Source organism: Myxocyprinus asiaticus, chromosome 20 (assembly GCF_019703515.2).
Source record: "Myxocyprinus asiaticus isolate MX2 ecotype Aquarium Trade chromosome 20, UBuf_Myxa_2, whole genome shotgun sequence".
In the NCBI taxonomy this organism is placed as follows: Eukaryota; Metazoa; Chordata; class Actinopteri; order Cypriniformes; family Catostomidae; genus Myxocyprinus; species Myxocyprinus asiaticus.
The window spans coordinates 26,679,813-26,697,876 of NC_059363.1; the positions used below are offsets into that span (position 1 = coordinate 26,679,813).

At 37.6% G+C, this 18,064-nt stretch overlaps 2 protein-coding genes across 3 annotated transcripts; both read right to left on the reverse strand.

The window, feature by feature from the left end:
• Window positions 1-114: 114 nt before the first annotated feature.
• LOC127411256 (epithelial cell-transforming sequence 2 oncogene-like) lies at window positions 115-12,869 on the reverse strand. Its single transcript, XM_051646678.1, has 21 exons — window positions 12,402-12,869; window positions 12,215-12,327; window positions 11,921-12,083; window positions 10,549-10,801; window positions 8,294-8,409; window positions 7,937-8,052; window positions 7,717-7,813; window positions 7,450-7,618; window positions 7,103-7,231; window positions 5,486-5,578; window positions 5,143-5,319; window positions 4,050-4,153; window positions 3,834-3,965; window positions 3,536-3,741; window positions 3,309-3,456; window positions 3,136-3,209; window positions 2,909-3,065; window positions 2,729-2,794; window positions 1,704-1,792; window positions 1,320-1,492; window positions 115-265 (listed from the first exon to the last, which is right to left on the reverse strand). The coding sequence occupies exons 1-21, from the start codon at window positions 12,585-12,587 to the stop codon at window positions 135-137; spliced, it is 2,892 nt and encodes a 963-aa protein (XP_051502638.1). The 5' UTR covers window positions 12,588-12,869; the 3' UTR covers window positions 115-134.
• Window positions 12,870-14,129: 1,260 nt separating this feature from the next.
• LOC127411275 (coiled-coil domain-containing protein 28A-like) lies at window positions 14,130-16,876 on the reverse strand. 2 transcript variants are annotated; one of them, XM_051646725.1, is made up of 6 exons: window positions 16,748-16,876; window positions 16,128-16,299; window positions 15,830-15,993; window positions 15,593-15,747; window positions 15,480-15,502; window positions 14,130-15,116 (listed from the first exon to the last, which is right to left on the reverse strand). In XM_051646725.1, exons 2-6 carry the CDS (start codon window positions 16,280-16,282, stop codon window positions 15,062-15,064), a joined length of 552 nt encoding a protein of 183 aa, XP_051502685.1. In that variant the 5' UTR covers window positions 16,283-16,299; window positions 16,748-16,876; the 3' UTR covers window positions 14,130-15,061. The 2 variants fall into 2 exon arrangements, with proteins under 2 accessions (XP_051502685.1, XP_051502684.1); XM_051646724.1 differs by having other exon boundaries at window positions 16,743-16,872.
• Between the last annotated feature and the right edge of the window lie 1,188 nt (window positions 16,877-18,064).

An 18,064-nucleotide genomic window follows, 5' to 3' on the forward strand; every position in this document is an offset into this window, starting at 1 on the left:
CATACCAACCAAGTTTGCTATTCCTTGGTATTAAAACAAATGGAAAAATAGGCAGAATGTAATTAAATACGACCCTCCATTCAGTGTCTATTTTTAGAAGTAGTTTCTTTATACTGGTATTGCCATGTGCATCTTTAGTTACGTGTAATAGCAGCATTTATAGCACTGTGTAAAGCAGACAATAGCCTTATCTTGTCTTCTTCCCTATCTGTAGCACAAATCCATTGGCGCTTTGGGCTCTCCAGCTGAAAAGTGTTCTGAACATCTGAAGAGATTAAAATGAGGTTAAAAACTTCAAAAATACTTTAAGGAACAATCTGGGTTCAATACAAGTTAAGCTCAAATGACAGCATTTGTGACGCAATGCTGATTACCACAATCATTAAGTTCGACTCGTCCATACTTTTCTTTAAAAAAAAGCAAAAATTAAAGTTACAGTGAGGCACTTACAATGCAAGTGAATGGGGCCCATTTTGGGGTGGTTTTGTGTAGCTTATAATTTTATACAAGCACTTACATTCATTCTTCTGTTAAAACTTGTGTATTATTTGAGCTGTTACGTTATTTAAATCTTTGTTTTTACAGTCATTTTTGGGTTTGTTGATATTACATCATCATGGCAACAGAGTTGTAAAAGTGGCAGGGGCCTGGGGAGCTCAGCGAGTATTGACGCTGTCTACCACCCATGGAGTTGCGAGTTCGAATCCAGGGCGTGCTGAGTGACTCCAGCCAGGTCTCCTAAGCAACCAATTGGCCCGGTTGTTAGGGAGGGTAGAGTCACATGGGGTAACCTCCTCGTGGTTGCGATTAGGGGTTTTCGCTCTCAGTGGGGTGCGTGGTAAGTTGTGTGTGGATCGCGGAGAGTAGCATGAGGCTCCACATGCTGTGAGTCTTTGCGGTGTCATGCACAGCGAGCCACGTGATAAGATGGTCTCAGAATTGGAGGCAACTGAGACTTGTCCTCCGCCACCCGGATTGAGGTGAGTAACCGCACCACCACGAGGACCTACTAAGTAGTGGGAATTGGGCATTCCAAATTGGGAGAAAAGGGGATAAAAAATAAAAATAATTGTAAAATTGGCTATAACTTTACACAGAAAAGGTTTGTAAGTGAAATTGAGGGACGAGTCAAAATACATTTTTGTGGTAATCGATATTATGCCACAAATGCTGTCGATTGAGATTAACTTGTAATATAACCCAGAATATTCCTTTAATGACTTTGTGTAAATGGTAACAGTTTTCTTCATCTAAATATTACTAAGTTTAAAAAACAACTCATTCTAGAGATCTGCACATTGTATTATGTGGTAACATACACTTTGTATCTGTGATTTCCACAACATTTAGACAATGCAGAGCAATGGAGGCCAGAAAGGTGTGAGTTGTGTTCACTGCCAGACAAAATGGTACGTTTGAGACACTTCTCTCAGTCAGTACAAGAGCATCATTAAACAGAAACAATCCCAGGTCACTCACATGCTCATACATCCTGAGAAAAGAAAGAGAATGAAAATATATTTCATTCCTGCTATGTGAGGTTGGATTAGGAAAAGTGCTTTGCTAATAGACTATTCTATTTCTTATAGACTTTGACATACTGAGTTTGTTGATATGAGATTCTAGTTAGACTACTTCAAAACAGAAAATGGTAGGAGAAACCCTTTTTTCTCTGTTATTTGATCTGAGGTCAACAGCAATACCTGAGAGAGGCAGCAATGTCTCTATTTAGGCATATCAGTAATGCCACTTCCTGTGTGGTGATCAAGTATCTGCTCCCCTCCAACAAATTCTAAAAACAGAACAAACATAGTGTTATATTATACTATATTTGTAATTTTGCAAAAAAAAAACATATCCAGGCAATATTTCACCTCAAAATAAAAAGGAAGCAGATTGAAGCCTATTTTAGTACCATTAAGAGTTTTGCATTACACGCCTTTAATTTTTTATTTTTTTTTCTCCAAATCACAATATTTTCAAAGGAGATTCTCATTAAATATTCTTTACTTTTATTGTCTTATTACAGCTTCATTGTCATGAAAATAGCATTGCAATTCAAATCTTAATGGTCTTAAAACAGGCTTCATTATTCATTATTATACATATAAAGGACCCTTTTCACACTTCCGGGTTTTAGAACATGGAAGTAAGTAAATGCAGGGTTAACTTCAATTGTGGTGAATGGGAGTGAATGGGAGACCACAGCAAATATCATTTTTGCTCACACATTTGCTCCAATATAAAAAGAAAAACGGCACTATTACATTTCCACAACTTTCCAAATGAAGAAAAAAATAGAAAGCAATGGATTACAACATTCTGACAATTTACTGTCACTTTCAGCAGCTGTATATTGCACCTCACTGCATCTGTTAACTTTTTTTTTTTTTTTTTTAACTAATTCCAGGGTAATACGAAGTATAAAGTTAAACATTAACACTAAATCATTCATAAAATTCAAAAATAAAAAAGTTTGCTACATTGATGCTGCTAAATAAGGCGTAAATGCATCAATACAGTGTGTAAAAGAGGTCCATGAGTTCCTATTAGATTATGGGGTGAAATATGAGCTGAACAGGTTTCATGTGATTCACCCATAAATGCTCAGTTTTCCACCACATACATTTTTCTGTTGTCTGTACTAAACTTGTCTCCTGGCCTTTACTGTGCCATTTGAGAACCTAATCTGTGTCAGGAATGACTGGTACATTCATATGCAACTTACTGGGCAGCTCTGAATTGTGCTCTGTGCTTCCAGGATTCTCAAGTCTTTATTCAGGCTCCTTTTCAACTGAGAGTGAAAAACACACAAAATATTTTGTTTTAAGCTCTAATTTGCATGGATGTTAACATGCAAATTACACTGTGCACTGCACCATCAGCTGTGTGTTATCTCCAAACACACCTTATGGATGAAACTCCTGTAAGTCATCAGTGTGTTGAGTGCAGATGATAACTGTGTGTAGTCGGGGTGCTCAGGTGGTGTGTGTAGCGTTAAAGCCTGAAGCAAAGTCACATACTCATCCACCCGTGCACATGGGGCAAGTAACAGCTCCTGAAGACTGGACATAAGATAAATTTCTATCTAAGCCATCCTTAAGGCTGTTAAAAATGTATTTGTTGTAACTTTACCTCAGCATTCTGGTAGCAAGGGTCCTGTCGTGTCTCTTCAGAAAGGTTCGGAATACAGGAAGCATCTCTCTGCACTACAAAGCATACAAAACACATGGTTTAGTGCTTCTTCCTTAAAAAGCATGAAGCAGAGAGGAGTGAGATATTTATTAGGAGTGAAAACTGAGACCTACCTTGTCTATTGTTCTGAGAATGGTAGGATAGTTGTTGAAGAAGTTAGTGTAAGCCCGTAGTTTGGTGCAAAACTTGACACAAACATCACCCACACACTGCTGTGGACCCCATTCCTCCCACCTCTCAGTAAGCTCCTTCAGAAAAATACTAGAAGACCAGAGTTAAGAAAACAGGAAGAAACAAAATGTATTTAAAAAGAAAAAAATTATGTGGACAAGTATTTTACTTGTTTGCCTCCAAAATGTCCAGCAGAGGGCAGAAGATTGTAATGAGACTGACGGAGCTGATAATGGCTCGGTTGGAGTCCAGTGCAGCTCTCAGAGGACTGTAGTAAACTGTGGCCACCGCCTGAAGCTGCCTCACAAAATTTCTCTCACTATTCAAAAGCTCTTTGCACACAGTACTGCGCCCATCTGCATCACTCATCAAGCCCTAAAAGTAAATGAGAGGAATAAGGCACACATTGTCAACCACTGAGGACATATAGTATAACCTAATTAATGATTTACAACAGAAACACTAACCTTTGTAGACTCTGGAATGGGGTTCATGATATAAGATGAAGCGCTTTCTGTGAGAAACAATGGGTCAGTATTCTTCAAACCACCATTGACAGATCTTTGTAAAAAGTGTCCCAAAAACTCTAAGGGGTCATCCTACAGCACAACAGGAAAAACAACCAATCAGGTTCAGGGAAATGCAGCAGTGCAAAGTATGTTAACAGAATGTTTCAAGCTTACTGGAGTCTCATTCATCAGTGCCACTAGTCCCTGAATCAAACATTGCATGACATCAGATTTAAGGGAGATGACAGGCATCTTTATATGGTCCCAAAGCAGCAGACCTGCCGAGGACACAAAGAAAATGGCTTCAATACAATCAAAAGAGGATGAGCACAAAGCAATGTGAAATGTTATGAAAGAGATGGCATAATCACATAATCATCTACAGTCACTGAAGGGATATTTCACCCAAAAATGAAAATTCTGTCATAATTTACTCACCTTCATGTCGTTCCAAACCCATATGACTTTCTTTCTTATGTGGAACACAAGGAGATGTTTTAATGAGTATAGTGGTCTGTCTTTTCAATACAATGCCAGTGGATAGAGCTTCACTTTAAAGCTTAAAAAGGGAGACGGATATATCTGCAGACAGAGCTCCAAAAAGGGGCGGGAGCTCCAAATTGCCAACAAAGATATAGGGAGCCCCTTACCTAACCCCTTCCCTAAACCTAACCATCTGTGGAGGTGTCGCCCCCTTTTGGAGTTGGCGCAACCCCCTTTTGGAGTAACCCCACCTGGAGAAACCACACCCTATTTCGGAGATTCCACCCCCATTTGGAGATCTCCGGCCTACAGCTATACATGCTTGTAAAAAGGACCCAAAGATATCATAAAAGTAGTCCATGTGATTAATGTATCATATTCCAAGACTTCTGAAGGCATACGATAGGGTTTGGTGAGAAACAACCTGAAATTGAAGTAATTTGTCCATTGCGCATACATGTATTCATTACAGAGAAGCAGCAGATGTCAAGAATTTCACTTAAAAATTACTTAAATGTAGTTTTCATTTGCCTTAGAAGACTTGGAATATGATCACATGAACTACTTTTATTATACTTTTGGGTCCGTTTTTAAGACACTACCCACTGCCATCTTATTGAGAAGAGAAGTAATATTCATTAAAACATCTCCTTTAGTGTTCTTCAAAAGAAAAAATGTTATATCGTTTTTGGAACGATATGAGGTTGAGTCATTTATGACAGAAGTTTCAATTTTGGGTGAACAATCCCTTAAAAGCTTTAAAACAGTTAAATCTCTGACTTACCCAGGATACGACCCCTGATCTCTTGACACAGAATGTGCAGCTGTGGTCCAAGCTGTTTCTGCAGCTTTTTACAGGCTTCATCTATCCACTCTGCCTGCCGGCACCAGCTCAGGAGAAGGGTCTCGTTCAGATACACCAATGGAGGAAACTCACCCGTCCCGGACCATTCACTAAGAACTAGAACAAATCAGAAAAGTTTTCTTTTTTAGGATTCACAACATTCAATCCTAACATTTTCCCATATGGCAGTTTTACCCTTCCTCACTGTTTCCATTCTATACATGGCACCTATTCTGTATGACTTCAGTACAGATATTTGTTGTCAGACATTTGTGAAACTCACTGTGCTGGTAGGAGCCAGTACAGATCCCTGTGGGAGCTCTGACATTCAGACCAGTCATAGCAGACAGCTTCCTCATCAGCGCCATCCCTGAAACTGAACGATCAAAACAGAACAGCTCTTGAATACATTTACATTTATGCATTTGGCTGACGCTTTTATCCAAAGCGACTTACAGTGCCCTTATTACAGGGACAATTCCCCTGCAGCAACCTGGAGTTAAGTGCCTTGCTCAAGGAGACAATGGTGGTGGCTGTGGGGATTGAACCAACAACCTTCCACTTACCAGTTCAGTGCTTTAGTCCACTACACCACCACCACTCCAGACATGAACATTAATTGTTATAGGTTGCTTTCCATGGAACTGCATATCAATACATATCACCTATATATGAAGCCAGTGTCAAGGGATAGTTCATCAAAAAATGAAAATTCTGTCATAATTTACTTACCCACATATAATTCCAAACCCATATGCGGAGCACAGAAGGACCCAAACGTTCATGAGCACTATAAGAGAAGCTCGTTCACAGCAAACATTTTTCTACAATAACTTGTTTTTAGTACTAAACATTAACATGTGAGCCACTGAGATCAAACTTCTCTCAAAGCACTCATAAAAAATGACTTCAATTTCAGGTTGTTTTTTACCAAACCTATCGTATGACTTCAGAAGACTTGAACTTTGATCTTATTAAATTTAAGTGACCATGGAAATTTTTGCCGAACAAAAATGATGTGCTGTATAACACATTTGGCTGCAGTTTCCTAGTAAATTGTTGAAATTATGTGGTAATCAGACAAGGTTTGTTTTAATAAATAAAACATACCTCCCTATCCTAAAACTTTAGCCTAAACCTAACCAATAGTGTCCTAAAAGATGAATGAGTGGTTAAACCAACACCTAAACCTAACTGATAGTGTTTTAAAAGCAAATTCGTCATTAAAAGCACATTTTTTTCCAGAAGCAACCTCATCTTTTTTGTGTTGCTTCTATCACTTTGGTTTTACTTTCACTTTTGATTTGAGTGTCCTTAGTTGGGCTCAAACCACAGTCTTTCCAGTTCAAAGTCCAACAATCTATCAGGTGAGCTACCACGGAAGTTAATCACATAGGAATAATCTAGGTGGGTCTGTAATATGAGCATTAAAATGTATAGTTTTTCAAAATTATGCATTAGAGTAAAAGTGTGTTGATATCATAAAATAGCAGCGTGCGAGTAATAGGGCGAAAAAGTGTTTATAAACTCATAATCAGCCACTGTAGTAGTGATTTGTGTGATAGTGAATAAAATGCACAGTTTTACATAGCACCTCTAGTGTTCATTTCACCAGGAAACTAGAGCAAATTGTTGAAAGCAGAACGTAAAACTCAGTTTGCAAAAATGTAGTTATAGTAATGTTTATTCTGTGAGACTAGGTTGGACTTGGAGACACATGAACTACTTTTATGATTCTTTTGTGTCCTTTTATAAGCATTAAAGTGAGTCACTATCAACTGCCATTTTGTTTTCCACATAAGAAAGAAAGTCACATAAGTTTGGAACAACATAAAGAGTAAATTATGACAGAATTTTTCATTATTTATTTACACTGCATAGGAAAAAAATGACACTTTACCAGAAGCAGCAAGGGGAGCAAAGATGTTGAGACTCCCTCCCTCTGAAGCAGGAACTACCCAGCCACACAGTTTTTCCCAGAACTCCCTTACACATGGCTTCAGCACTGTCTTCTCAGTGATACTCATTCCTGAGGATAAAAGTAAATATTACTAGATCACTGCTGTTAAATAAAAAATTAAAAAATGTACTTTAATAAAACCTTTGTACAACCATATGTCCAGTAAAATGAGATCAAGTAATACACTTCCAATGATCAGATAATATATCTAACCTTCAAACAGACCGTACCAATGACACCACCCAGAGTGGAACTCAGACCCAATTAATCCATTTCTAAGGAATTACCTTCTGTGAGATTTATCTCATCTGTGCTTCCTTCTGCTAGGATGCCGACACTTTGTATAATCTTGCCCTGGAGAGCCCTTTCCGCAAGAAAGAGCAAAGCCTCCAAGGTAGTTCCTTGTGAGTCATATGGTAAAACCAGCACAGACACTTGCACAGCAGCCAGCAGCAACTAGAAATATAAAGTTGAGATTTTTGGTTTTAATTACAATTCAAAAGGAGATTGAATTGAGTGTCTTGTACTACAGATTTTGAAGTTTAGTGTCTTACTTCATATCCAGGAACTTTGGAAGACACAAGTAAGAAGTGTGGAGGAGGACAACAGGTGGACCTGGCAGGTCGTTTGAAGAGTGAACTGTAAGTAAATCTATATAGCACATTCCGGAATATTTTTCCATTATTGATTTTAGACAAATTAAACAAAAAGTTAGTTAAATATGATGCATGTGACAATTGACAGAAATATCCACCAATTAACTGCTTTACTGACCTCATAGATGGAGTTCTCACTAAACTGGTGGCATATGTGTTCTCAAGAGTACTTTTTATGGTCAAACCAAACTGTGTTTCCACACTAGAAAGTGATTTTTTCAATCGACACTCTTCCTGTATAAGAAAAACATTCAACAATATGTTGTTGAATGTATATGATTTTCTGAACGCACATTTCTAGAATAATATGGCTTTACACTTATACATACATTATGGAGCTTTTCTTTAACCTGATCTAACATGAGACAATGTATGACAACCATCACAGACAGTATTAATATTGTACCAAAGACAGCACATAATGTATTTATCACTCAGTTTTATTGCTTTAAACTGTCTTTAGTTAATGTCTCACCCCTATATGAAGAAGAGCAGCAGTAAGACTCAATGGATGCTTCTGAATGGTTCCAGTGACTGATGTTCCCAATTTACTGGGGTTTAACCATGCTCTCCTGGTCTTCAAGGCAGACTCTGTGGAAAAACTCAAAGCAATGTGAGGCCCAAAACATCAACTAACTGGCATTATTAGCACCATTTTAAAGACCTTGAAATGATTTTTATGGATTGAAAACGTCACATATTGCTTTTAGTACTAGATGGGTAAAGCTTGTCAAGATAAACTTTGATATTGGCTTGACAGCCTGGTTTTAAAAGTTTAAAGATAATACAGGCCTTAGACTGTTGGAGTCTAAAATCACAAACATTCTGTGACAGAGTCTTGGCCTGCTTGAACATTCTATCAATGTAAGTCTATGGGATTTTTGTGATATTCCATTATCCACTTCGGAAAAAGGATAAGTCTGATCAGTTAGAGAAGACACACATCAGCAACCTAGGTCAGAACAAAGTTTGGTGAATGTAGCTTGAAATCTCTTTGAGGAGTTACAATTGATAATTTTGATCTTGGTTCAGGGATTCTGGAAAAGCCCTAAACCAAGTGTGAAGCATAACAGCAGAGACCATATAGCCCGAAACAGACCACTTGAAATAAAATGTATAGGAGAAACTGGAACACCCAACGGTTGTAAAAAAGGAAGTTCCACCTTACAGGTAAACAAGCACAATGTATGATAGTATTGTTGCCAGATTTTACTTCAAACTTAGTGCCTCTTTGCTTGACATCATGGGAAAATCATAAAAAATCAGCCAAGACCTCAGAAATAACCTCCACAAGTCTGGTTCATCCTTGCGAGCAATTTCCAAACAACTGAAGGTACCACATTCATCTGTACAAACAATAGTACGCCAGTATAAACACCATGGAACCACACAGCCATCATACCGCTCAGGAAGGAGACACATTCTGTCTCCTAGAAATTAATGTAGTTTAGTGCAAAAAGTGCAAATCAATTCCAGAACAACAGCAAAGGTCCTTGTAAAGATGCTGGAGGAAACAGGTAGACAAGTATCTATATCCACCGTAAAATGAGTCCTATATCGACATAACCTGAAAGGCTGCTCAGCAAGGAAGAAGCCACTGCCCCAAAACCACCACAAAAAAGCCAGACTATAGTTTGCAAGTGCACATGGGGACAAATATCTTACTTTTTGGAGAAATGCCCTCTGGTCCAATGATACAAAAAATGAACCATTTGGTCATAATGACCATCGTTATGTTTGGAGGAAAAAGGGTGAGGCTTGCAAGCCAAAGAACACCAGCTAAACCGTGAAGCATGGGGGTGGCAGCATCATGTTGTGGGGTTGCTTAGCTCTAGGAGGGACTGGTGCACTTCACAAAATAGATGGCATGAGGATAAGGAAGGAAACTTATGTGGATATATTGAAGCAACATCTCAAGACATCAGCCAGGAAGTTAAAACTCTGTCGCAAATGGGTCTTCCAAATGGACAATGACCCCAAGCATACCTTCAAAGTTGTGGCAAAATGGTTTAAGGACAACAAAGTCAAGGTATTGGAGCGGCCATCACAAAGCCCTGACCTCAATCCTATAGAAAATTTGTGGGCAGAACTGAAAAAGCATATGTGAGCAAGGAGGCCTACAAACCTGACTCAGTTACACCAGTTCTGTCTGGAGGAATGGGCCAAATTCTGGAGGAATGGGCCAAAATTCCAGCAACATATTGTGAGAAGCTTGTGGAAGGCTACCCAATACCTTTTTGCCCAAGTTTAACAATTTAAAGGCAATGCTACCAAATACTAACAAAGTGTATGTAAACTTCTGACCCACTGGGAATGTGATGAAAGAAATAAAAGCTGAAATCATTATCTCTACTATTATTCTGACATTTCACATTCTTAAAATAAAGTAGTGATCCTAACTGACCTAAGATAGGGAATGTTTTCTATGATTAAACATCAGGTCTTGTGAAAAACTGAGTTTAAATGTATTTGGCTAAGTTGTATGTAAACTTCTGACTTCAACTGTAGATGGCCAGCCTGCCAGGGAGTGTCCAAAGATGGCAGCCACTTTCCTTGAAAGGGACTTTGATAACAGTATGATAACTGTTATCAGATAACAGTATGGTGGCTTTTTCAAGCGAACATAATTATAATTTGTTTCATCTCTCTAATCTTCTTTTCAGTGACAAGCCATTTGATATAAGGGACATGTTGTAGGCTGCATGTAACTCTGGAAATCCTGGCACTCACTTTTATGCTCTGCTATCTTCTCTCTGATAGTTTGTCTTATCATGTGCTCTCTCCATAGCTCCTCCTGCTCATCTGGTGCAGTTAAACTCTCATTCAAGGTACCATAGATATCTGCAGCTTCCCGTGGAGTCAGAATATCCAAACTGGTGGCACAGGCTACATAATGCCTTTTCCAGGCCCCATACTCATGGTCTGATGGACTGTAGGGAAGAAACCAGCCCAGACGAATGCACTTTGGAGACCACAGGCAGTCCTAGAAAATTACATAGAGGTTGCACAAATAAACAGTGGGTTAACAGATACAATTCAGAAACCGTAATTTTCTTTTAAGGTGACTTTCAGAAACAATTTATGAGTAAAAGAGGAATGTGCTAAAAGCATGCTCTCTGATAAATTAAAGGCCCCATTACACTGATTCAGGTTTTACCTGAGATGCCTAGCACATTTACAGGGCCAAATCAAAGAACCATGAGCACCCCCATTAAAAAATTTAAATGATTTCAAGACTAAATGATTTCATACAAAGGTGTACACTAGTCTTCATAGACAAAGGACAACTGGCTCTAACAAGGAAAGAAAGAGATGTGGAAGGCCAGATGTACAACTAAACAAGAGGATAAGTACATCAGAGTCTCTAGTTTGAGAAATAGACGCCTCACATGTCCTCAGCTGACAGCTTCATTGAACTCTACCCGCTCAACACCAGTTTCATGTACAACAGTAAAGAGAAGACTCAGAGGTGCAGGCAGAATTGCAAAGAAAAAGCCACTTTTGAAACAGAAAAAGAAAAGGTTAGAGCGGGCAAAGAAACACAGACATTGGACAACAGATAATTGGAAAAGAGTGTTATGGATCTTAACCCCATTGAGCTTTTGTGGGATCAGCTAGACTGTAAGGTGCGTGAGAAGTGCCCAACAAGCCACATCTATGGCAAGTGCTACAGGAAGCGTGGGGTGAAATGTCACCCGAGTGTCTGGACAAACTGACAGCTAGAATGCCAAGGATCTGCAAAGCTGTCATTGCTGCACGTGGAGGATTTTTTTGATGAGAACTCTTTGAAGTAGTTTAAAAAAAATCAAATTGTAATAGTAATTTTTCACGTTATTAATGTCCTGACTATACATTGTGATCAGTTGAATGCCACTTTGGTGAATAAAAGTACCAATTTCTTTCCATAAGAGCAGCATTTGTACATTATTACAAACTTTTGGCTGCCAGTGAATATATATATATATAAAAAGAGGTTGAAAAACTAAATCAAAATTAAAAATAATAATAAAAAAACAATCGCTTCCATGGTTTCTCACTGCTCAGGGTCCTTCTCTGGCCCATGCATGGTCAGTAACTGTTTTTTTTTTTTCTTTCAATTTACCTGCTCTGCCAAAAACCTCCAGTGCCAGCACACCTGTGCTGCAGCACAGACATCTCGAGGACTGAGAAATGACATAATGTACAGAGACAAAAATCGAGGCAGCACAGCTGTGAAGTCCATTTGAGTGATGGGGACTGCTTCTGATAAACAGTCACTGGTGAACCTGAACTCATAAAAATAAAAAAAATAACACATTCATTAAAAATGTATTGACTGGAATCTAAATCATGCCGTGTGTGAATTATACATTAAGACTCTTGTAAAATCAGATATTATGAAGTGTTTAGAATTTACTTGAGTTGGGATTTGGAACATCTTCTCAGGAGCTGACTGATAAATTCCTTCCTCTGTCTGTCTGTCCAGAGGTCAAACCAGTGGAGGATGAGAGTTGTTCTTTCCTGAAAAAGCTGCAGGTTTATTTTAATTAACTGTAGTTCCAGACAAGTTACTAAATAGTTAATTCATATATTACACCTCTAACCTGTTGGTTACATGCTTTGTTCGTCACAGGTGTCCATGCACTGAATCTGGTCTCGGCGCCATCAGAGCGCGGCCCGTCCGCGTGCGACTGTCTGTTGTCAGTTACCTTCATCTGCCAATGATTAATAAAATCCTTATTCCCGCGGTTTTTGTACTTATGATGAGTTCTGAATTCCACAGACGTCATTCTGGCTGTTCATATAGTTGCAGGTCGCTTACCGGCGGTTCTTCCTTTAAAATAATCCAAATCTATTTCTCTTTCTTTCTTTCTTTGAGTTTGTAGATAAAATAGGTGACGTGCATATATGTCTTACATGAAAATGTGCTCCGAAATGACTATAAATGTTGTGAGGATATATGAGTGCGAATGACCATTGCTGTCGATTTGAGACTAGTTGGCATTCTGAGCAAATCTCGTGAACAAGACAGCGCGGCTCCTTTGCAACCTTGTCTCCCTGGAGACACAATAACAGTGAGTGAGCGCTGCTGCCTCTGCAAATTCCTTCACGCGAAACCTAACTGTAGTGCTGGATAAATGACGAATGTTGTCCCAGGTGATTAAATGAGAAAACTTTTTTAAATGTTTCAAATTGGTAGGTGTGTAATCTTTCCATGTTGGTTTCGTGCATCTTTGAAAAACACGTCGCATTTCCTACAAAAATATTAATTAGTGACTTTAAAACTACCAAGTGGTTTAAAAGCAATTAAAATACTTTCCTTGCAACTTTAATTCATACACGAAAGTGAACACAACTTAATCAATTTCAATAAAGTTTTCAAATATATATTTTTACGGTATATATATATATATATATATATATATATATAGACACACACACACTACCGGTCAAAAGTTTTGAAACACTTGACTGAAATGTTTCTCATGATCTTAAAAATCTTTTGAACTGAAGGCTTATGCTTAAATGTTTGAAATTAGTTCTGTAGACAAAAATACAATTGTGCCACCATATTAATTTATTTCATTATAAAACTAAAATGTAATTAAAATTTTTTTTTTTTTTTTTAAATTGATGACTTGGACCAAATAATAAAGAAAAGCAGCCAATAAGCGCCCAACATAGATGGGAACTCAATACTGTTTAAAAAGCATCCCAGGGTGATACCTCAAGAAGTTTGTTGAGAAAATGTCAAGAGTACATGTCTGCAAATTCTAGGCAAAGGGTGACTACTTTGAAGATGCTAAAATATAAAACAGTTTTGATTTATTTTGGATTTTGTTTAGTCACAACATAATTCCCATAGTCCCATTTATGTTATTCCATAGTTTTGATGACTTTACTATTATTCTAAAATGTAAAAAAAATTATAATAAAGAATGAGTGTGTTTCAAAACTTTTGACCGGTAGTGTGTGTGTGTGTGTGTGTGTGTGTGTGTGTGTGTGTGTGTGTGTGTGTGATATATATATATATATATATATATATATATATATATATATATAAACAAATATCCTGAGTTTTTGAAATGTTATTATCAAGAAGTTTTCTTAGGGTTATTCCATTTGACTTAGGAAAAAAAAAAAGTACAAATATCTTTTTTTTTTTTTTAAACTTAAGTGCTAAGGTTTTTTGTTGTTTTTGTCTTGTGACAACAGAATGGCTGCAGAATGTGTCGGTTACACCACGTGACTTTGGTTTAGTGGACAAAAGATTTTCAAATATTAGTATTTTTTTTTTTTTTTTTTTACTGTATTCTTCTGACACTTACAACACAATTTTTGACATTAAGTTCCAGAAAGAAATTTTTTTTAAAAATAACTGATCTCAGATTAATAAAGGTGTATTCAAGTAATTGTTTTGTGTGAATGAATAATTTAATAGACCCAAACTAAAAAATAAAAATAAATTAAAAAAATGAGCATCACGTCATTGACGCATTTATAAATGTAAAGCCATGTTTCTTTCATCAGCTGCTGCATCTCTGCTATGGCATGCATGTATAGAGACAATCTTACATTTGCACCCTATATAATAATAAAAAAATTACAAAAATCAGATGTGGATTATACCTTAGTCATCCAACATGACATTACAACTTGTTTGATAGAAGCATTGAATTAAAAGTTAGACAATCAGCAAGAAGTAATTTACACTTGTCAAATTATTTAAATCAAAATAAAATCAGTAACTATAACAGCCTAATATATATTCTTTCGTTGTGCAGTCTCAAGGAATTGACATCTTGATGAACATAGTCTGCCATTCTCTTTCTATAAATTGCCTTCAGACCTGACTTGGTTAAGAAACCAAACTAAGCCCTAAAACAAAAACCCAGACCGTCCCTTGTTAAAGTGGATTAGTGATAATGCAAAGGTGCTGTTACTGTAAAACTCAAAGGCAACATTTAAGACAAAATTGATCTCACAATGTAATCAAACATTATCTTGAGAAACATTTATCATGGTAAATGATCCAGTGAGAAAGACACTAAATTGCATTTCATCATTATTCTGTGGATTTGTTCTTTGATATTGTATCTATACAACTATAGAGATGCAAATAAGCCAAGCTGACCAATTCTATAGGTTTAAGTTCCACAGTGTCACAGATACAGGACTACAATACTGCCATCTCATCATAGCGATTCCATGGTAGATATGAACACTGTATGCTCCGTAGTAGATACTTCAGAACCTTAATAGTTCATATGCTGGAAGTTCTGGGGACATCTTGACTGTCAGCAAGGTTAAGCTTTTGTCTAAGGAATAATAGTTAAGGAATTAAATGTCTGTCTTAAAGGCATACAAGAAAAGATTTGTTAGTGAAACTTTAGCTTTAGATTTTTACGTGGATCACAGTTCTGTTTATATTATTAATAGCATGCTACAATTTAATGCCTTCATTAGGTTTCATAACAAAAACACAACTGCAAAATTCCCAAAGTATCATAATGTGTCTATTGCATTCATTACATGCAGCTATGCACTGAAAATAAAGATGGATTTCAAGAGATTACCCACATTACAAAGATAATAATGTTATCTGATCTATTTTAATCAACCAATATGATGTCATCCAGTTGAAAACCAACAAAATAAATGGTGAAAGCATGAAAGGATACATCGAGGAGCTCAACTCTTCCAGCTACAGGAAAAAAAAGCAGTGTCACTTCATTAGACTGACAGGATAAATGCAAGAAAAAATTCAGAAATGGACTTCCATTGTTGCTCTTACATTCAATAACAGTTTATCCATGTTAGTGTCATAAGCTGACTTCCTCTGGTCCTCTGGCATCTCATCCACTTCTCCATACAGGTCAAAGTGCAGGCGGGCCAGTGTTTCCTGCATTTCTCGCACATGTTCCATCTGATCGATGGAACACTCGTTACCTGATTCAGGGAATAGGGTTTTTTTTTTTTTTTAAACTGCACACAAAGTAATAGTTCTGCTGAGATGATTATGAGTGCTTACCAAAGGCTTGTAATTTTCCAGAATGGAAGTCATTAAGGAGGTTGAGCAGACCATTCTCCATCTCCTGTACATCAGACACATCTGTGAGAAAGGAGTGCTGAATGGGGGCTGACTGGATACTTTTGCCCGACTGACTTTGAGGCCTGGGTTTATCTCTCACTCCCCTACAAGAAAACATAAGCCATCCAACAACTAAACAAACCCACTTAAAATAACACCTAAATATGAAAGTAAACTGAAATTTGTAACAGATGGACAGTTATTTTGGTCAGCTTTACAGCATCAATATGATGTTCACCTGCGATACTTTGCCCTCTGACTTGAGCGGGTCCCCATTCCACTGACACCAGATGATCTACTGTTGGATGTTGTAGTTTTTCGTGCAGTAATCGGGGGAGGCGGCTGGTTTGAAGATGGTTTTGTACTTTTACGTTTCTTGTTTTTCTCCTCCATTGTGTCATGCAAATTATCTAAACAATAAAATTAAGGTAGGGCAGAGCAGCCCTCCATAAGAGATTGTGTCTCACTAAAATGGTTTCAGTTAATGTCCACTTCCTATAAGTGACACTTAATGAAGGCAGTGGCACTGTGAACTACTTGAACTCTAATGTAGTTTCAGTAACATTGTCTAATCCTACAGTAATCCGTGACGTCCTCTGAATGTACAGTAAAGCGTTTTGGTAAACAAACTGAATAAAAATAAGGTCACGTGATATTAAACTGTTATCATGTGCATAAACAAACGCTTTCTAAAACAGTCAGTTTACAAAAAAATCAACAACACAGCATTGTATTAAATCTGCAAAACATGTCGTGCAAGGTGCGGTGTAGCACGTAAACTACAAGCCTAGTGGTCAAGAGAGTAATATACACGGTCAATATTGTATAAGACAACATATATGGACAATAATACCGTACAAAAGAAGACTCCTCTTCTTAGTTCCGCATATTATCTCGTTTAAAAAAACATTGTCGGTCAAACTGGGCTGCTCTAAAGTTACAGCTGACTAGCAAGTTTACAAAACGCACTTCCTGGATTAACGCGTCGTCTTGGTGACGTCAGGACGCACTGTACTGGAATATAAAATAAAAATAAATAAATAATAATAAAAATAAAAAAAACATATAAATGTTCCCTTTTTTGGTCTTCACTGTAACCCCTAAATATGAAGGACGAAATATGCAAAAATATTACATAAATAAAATAAATAAATCCACATATCTACGCCCTTGCAAGTGTGTATAGTTTTATGTGCTTTTCTCTCTGCCCCTGCCCCCCCACACCTCCATATTCCAGGGCGTATTTAAAACACCAACATGAAATGTACAAGAACTAATAGTCGTTGTGATTAGGTCAAAAATGTATTCTTAATTTATATTCCTGGTAAATTTAATTGACCTTATAATAAAAAAATCCTCAATTAAACACTTCTTTCCTATGAAGGAGGAACCCTGCAAAAACAATATATAAATACATAAAGAAATCTGCATATTCATGCATAAATAAATATATAAATACTTAAATGTGCGAGGAGATATACAAATAAATAAGTGAATGCACCAATCAATCTAAAACATAAATAGTGGGGAAAATGCTAATTTTTAAAGGAAATGCAAAATCGAAAGTTGATTTTTATTCCACATTTCTATATTTCATCCATTTATTTCTGTATGCTGTTCTGTATTAATTTTTCCTTCATGCAACATGCTAATGAGAGGATGTCAGGCAACACACTCAGACAATAGGCTCATTCGAGATGAGCAAGTTCTGTGCAGAACCGATCACCGGCAGGTGCATGCCGGTTAGAAATCTGTCCGACTACACTGACTACCACCTTTGGAGTCACGAGTTCGAATCCAGGGCGTGCTGAGTGACTCCAGCCAGCCTCCTAAGCAACCAAATTGGCCCGGTTGTTAGGGAGGGGAGAGTCACATGGGGTAACCTCCTCGTGGTCGCTATAATGTGGTTCTCGCTCTCAGTGGGGCATGTTGTGAGTTGTGCATGGGTGCCGCAGAGAATGGCATGAAGTCTCCACACGCACTAGGTCTCCACGTTAACACGCTCAACAAGATAAAATGCATGGATTGACGGTCTCAGATGGAGGCAACTGAGATTCCTACTCCTCCACCTGGATTGAGGCGAGTCGCTACGCCACCACAAGGACTTAGAGCACATTGGGAATTCCAAATTGGGGAGAAAAAAAAAAGAAAGAAATCTGTAGGACTTGCTGTGAT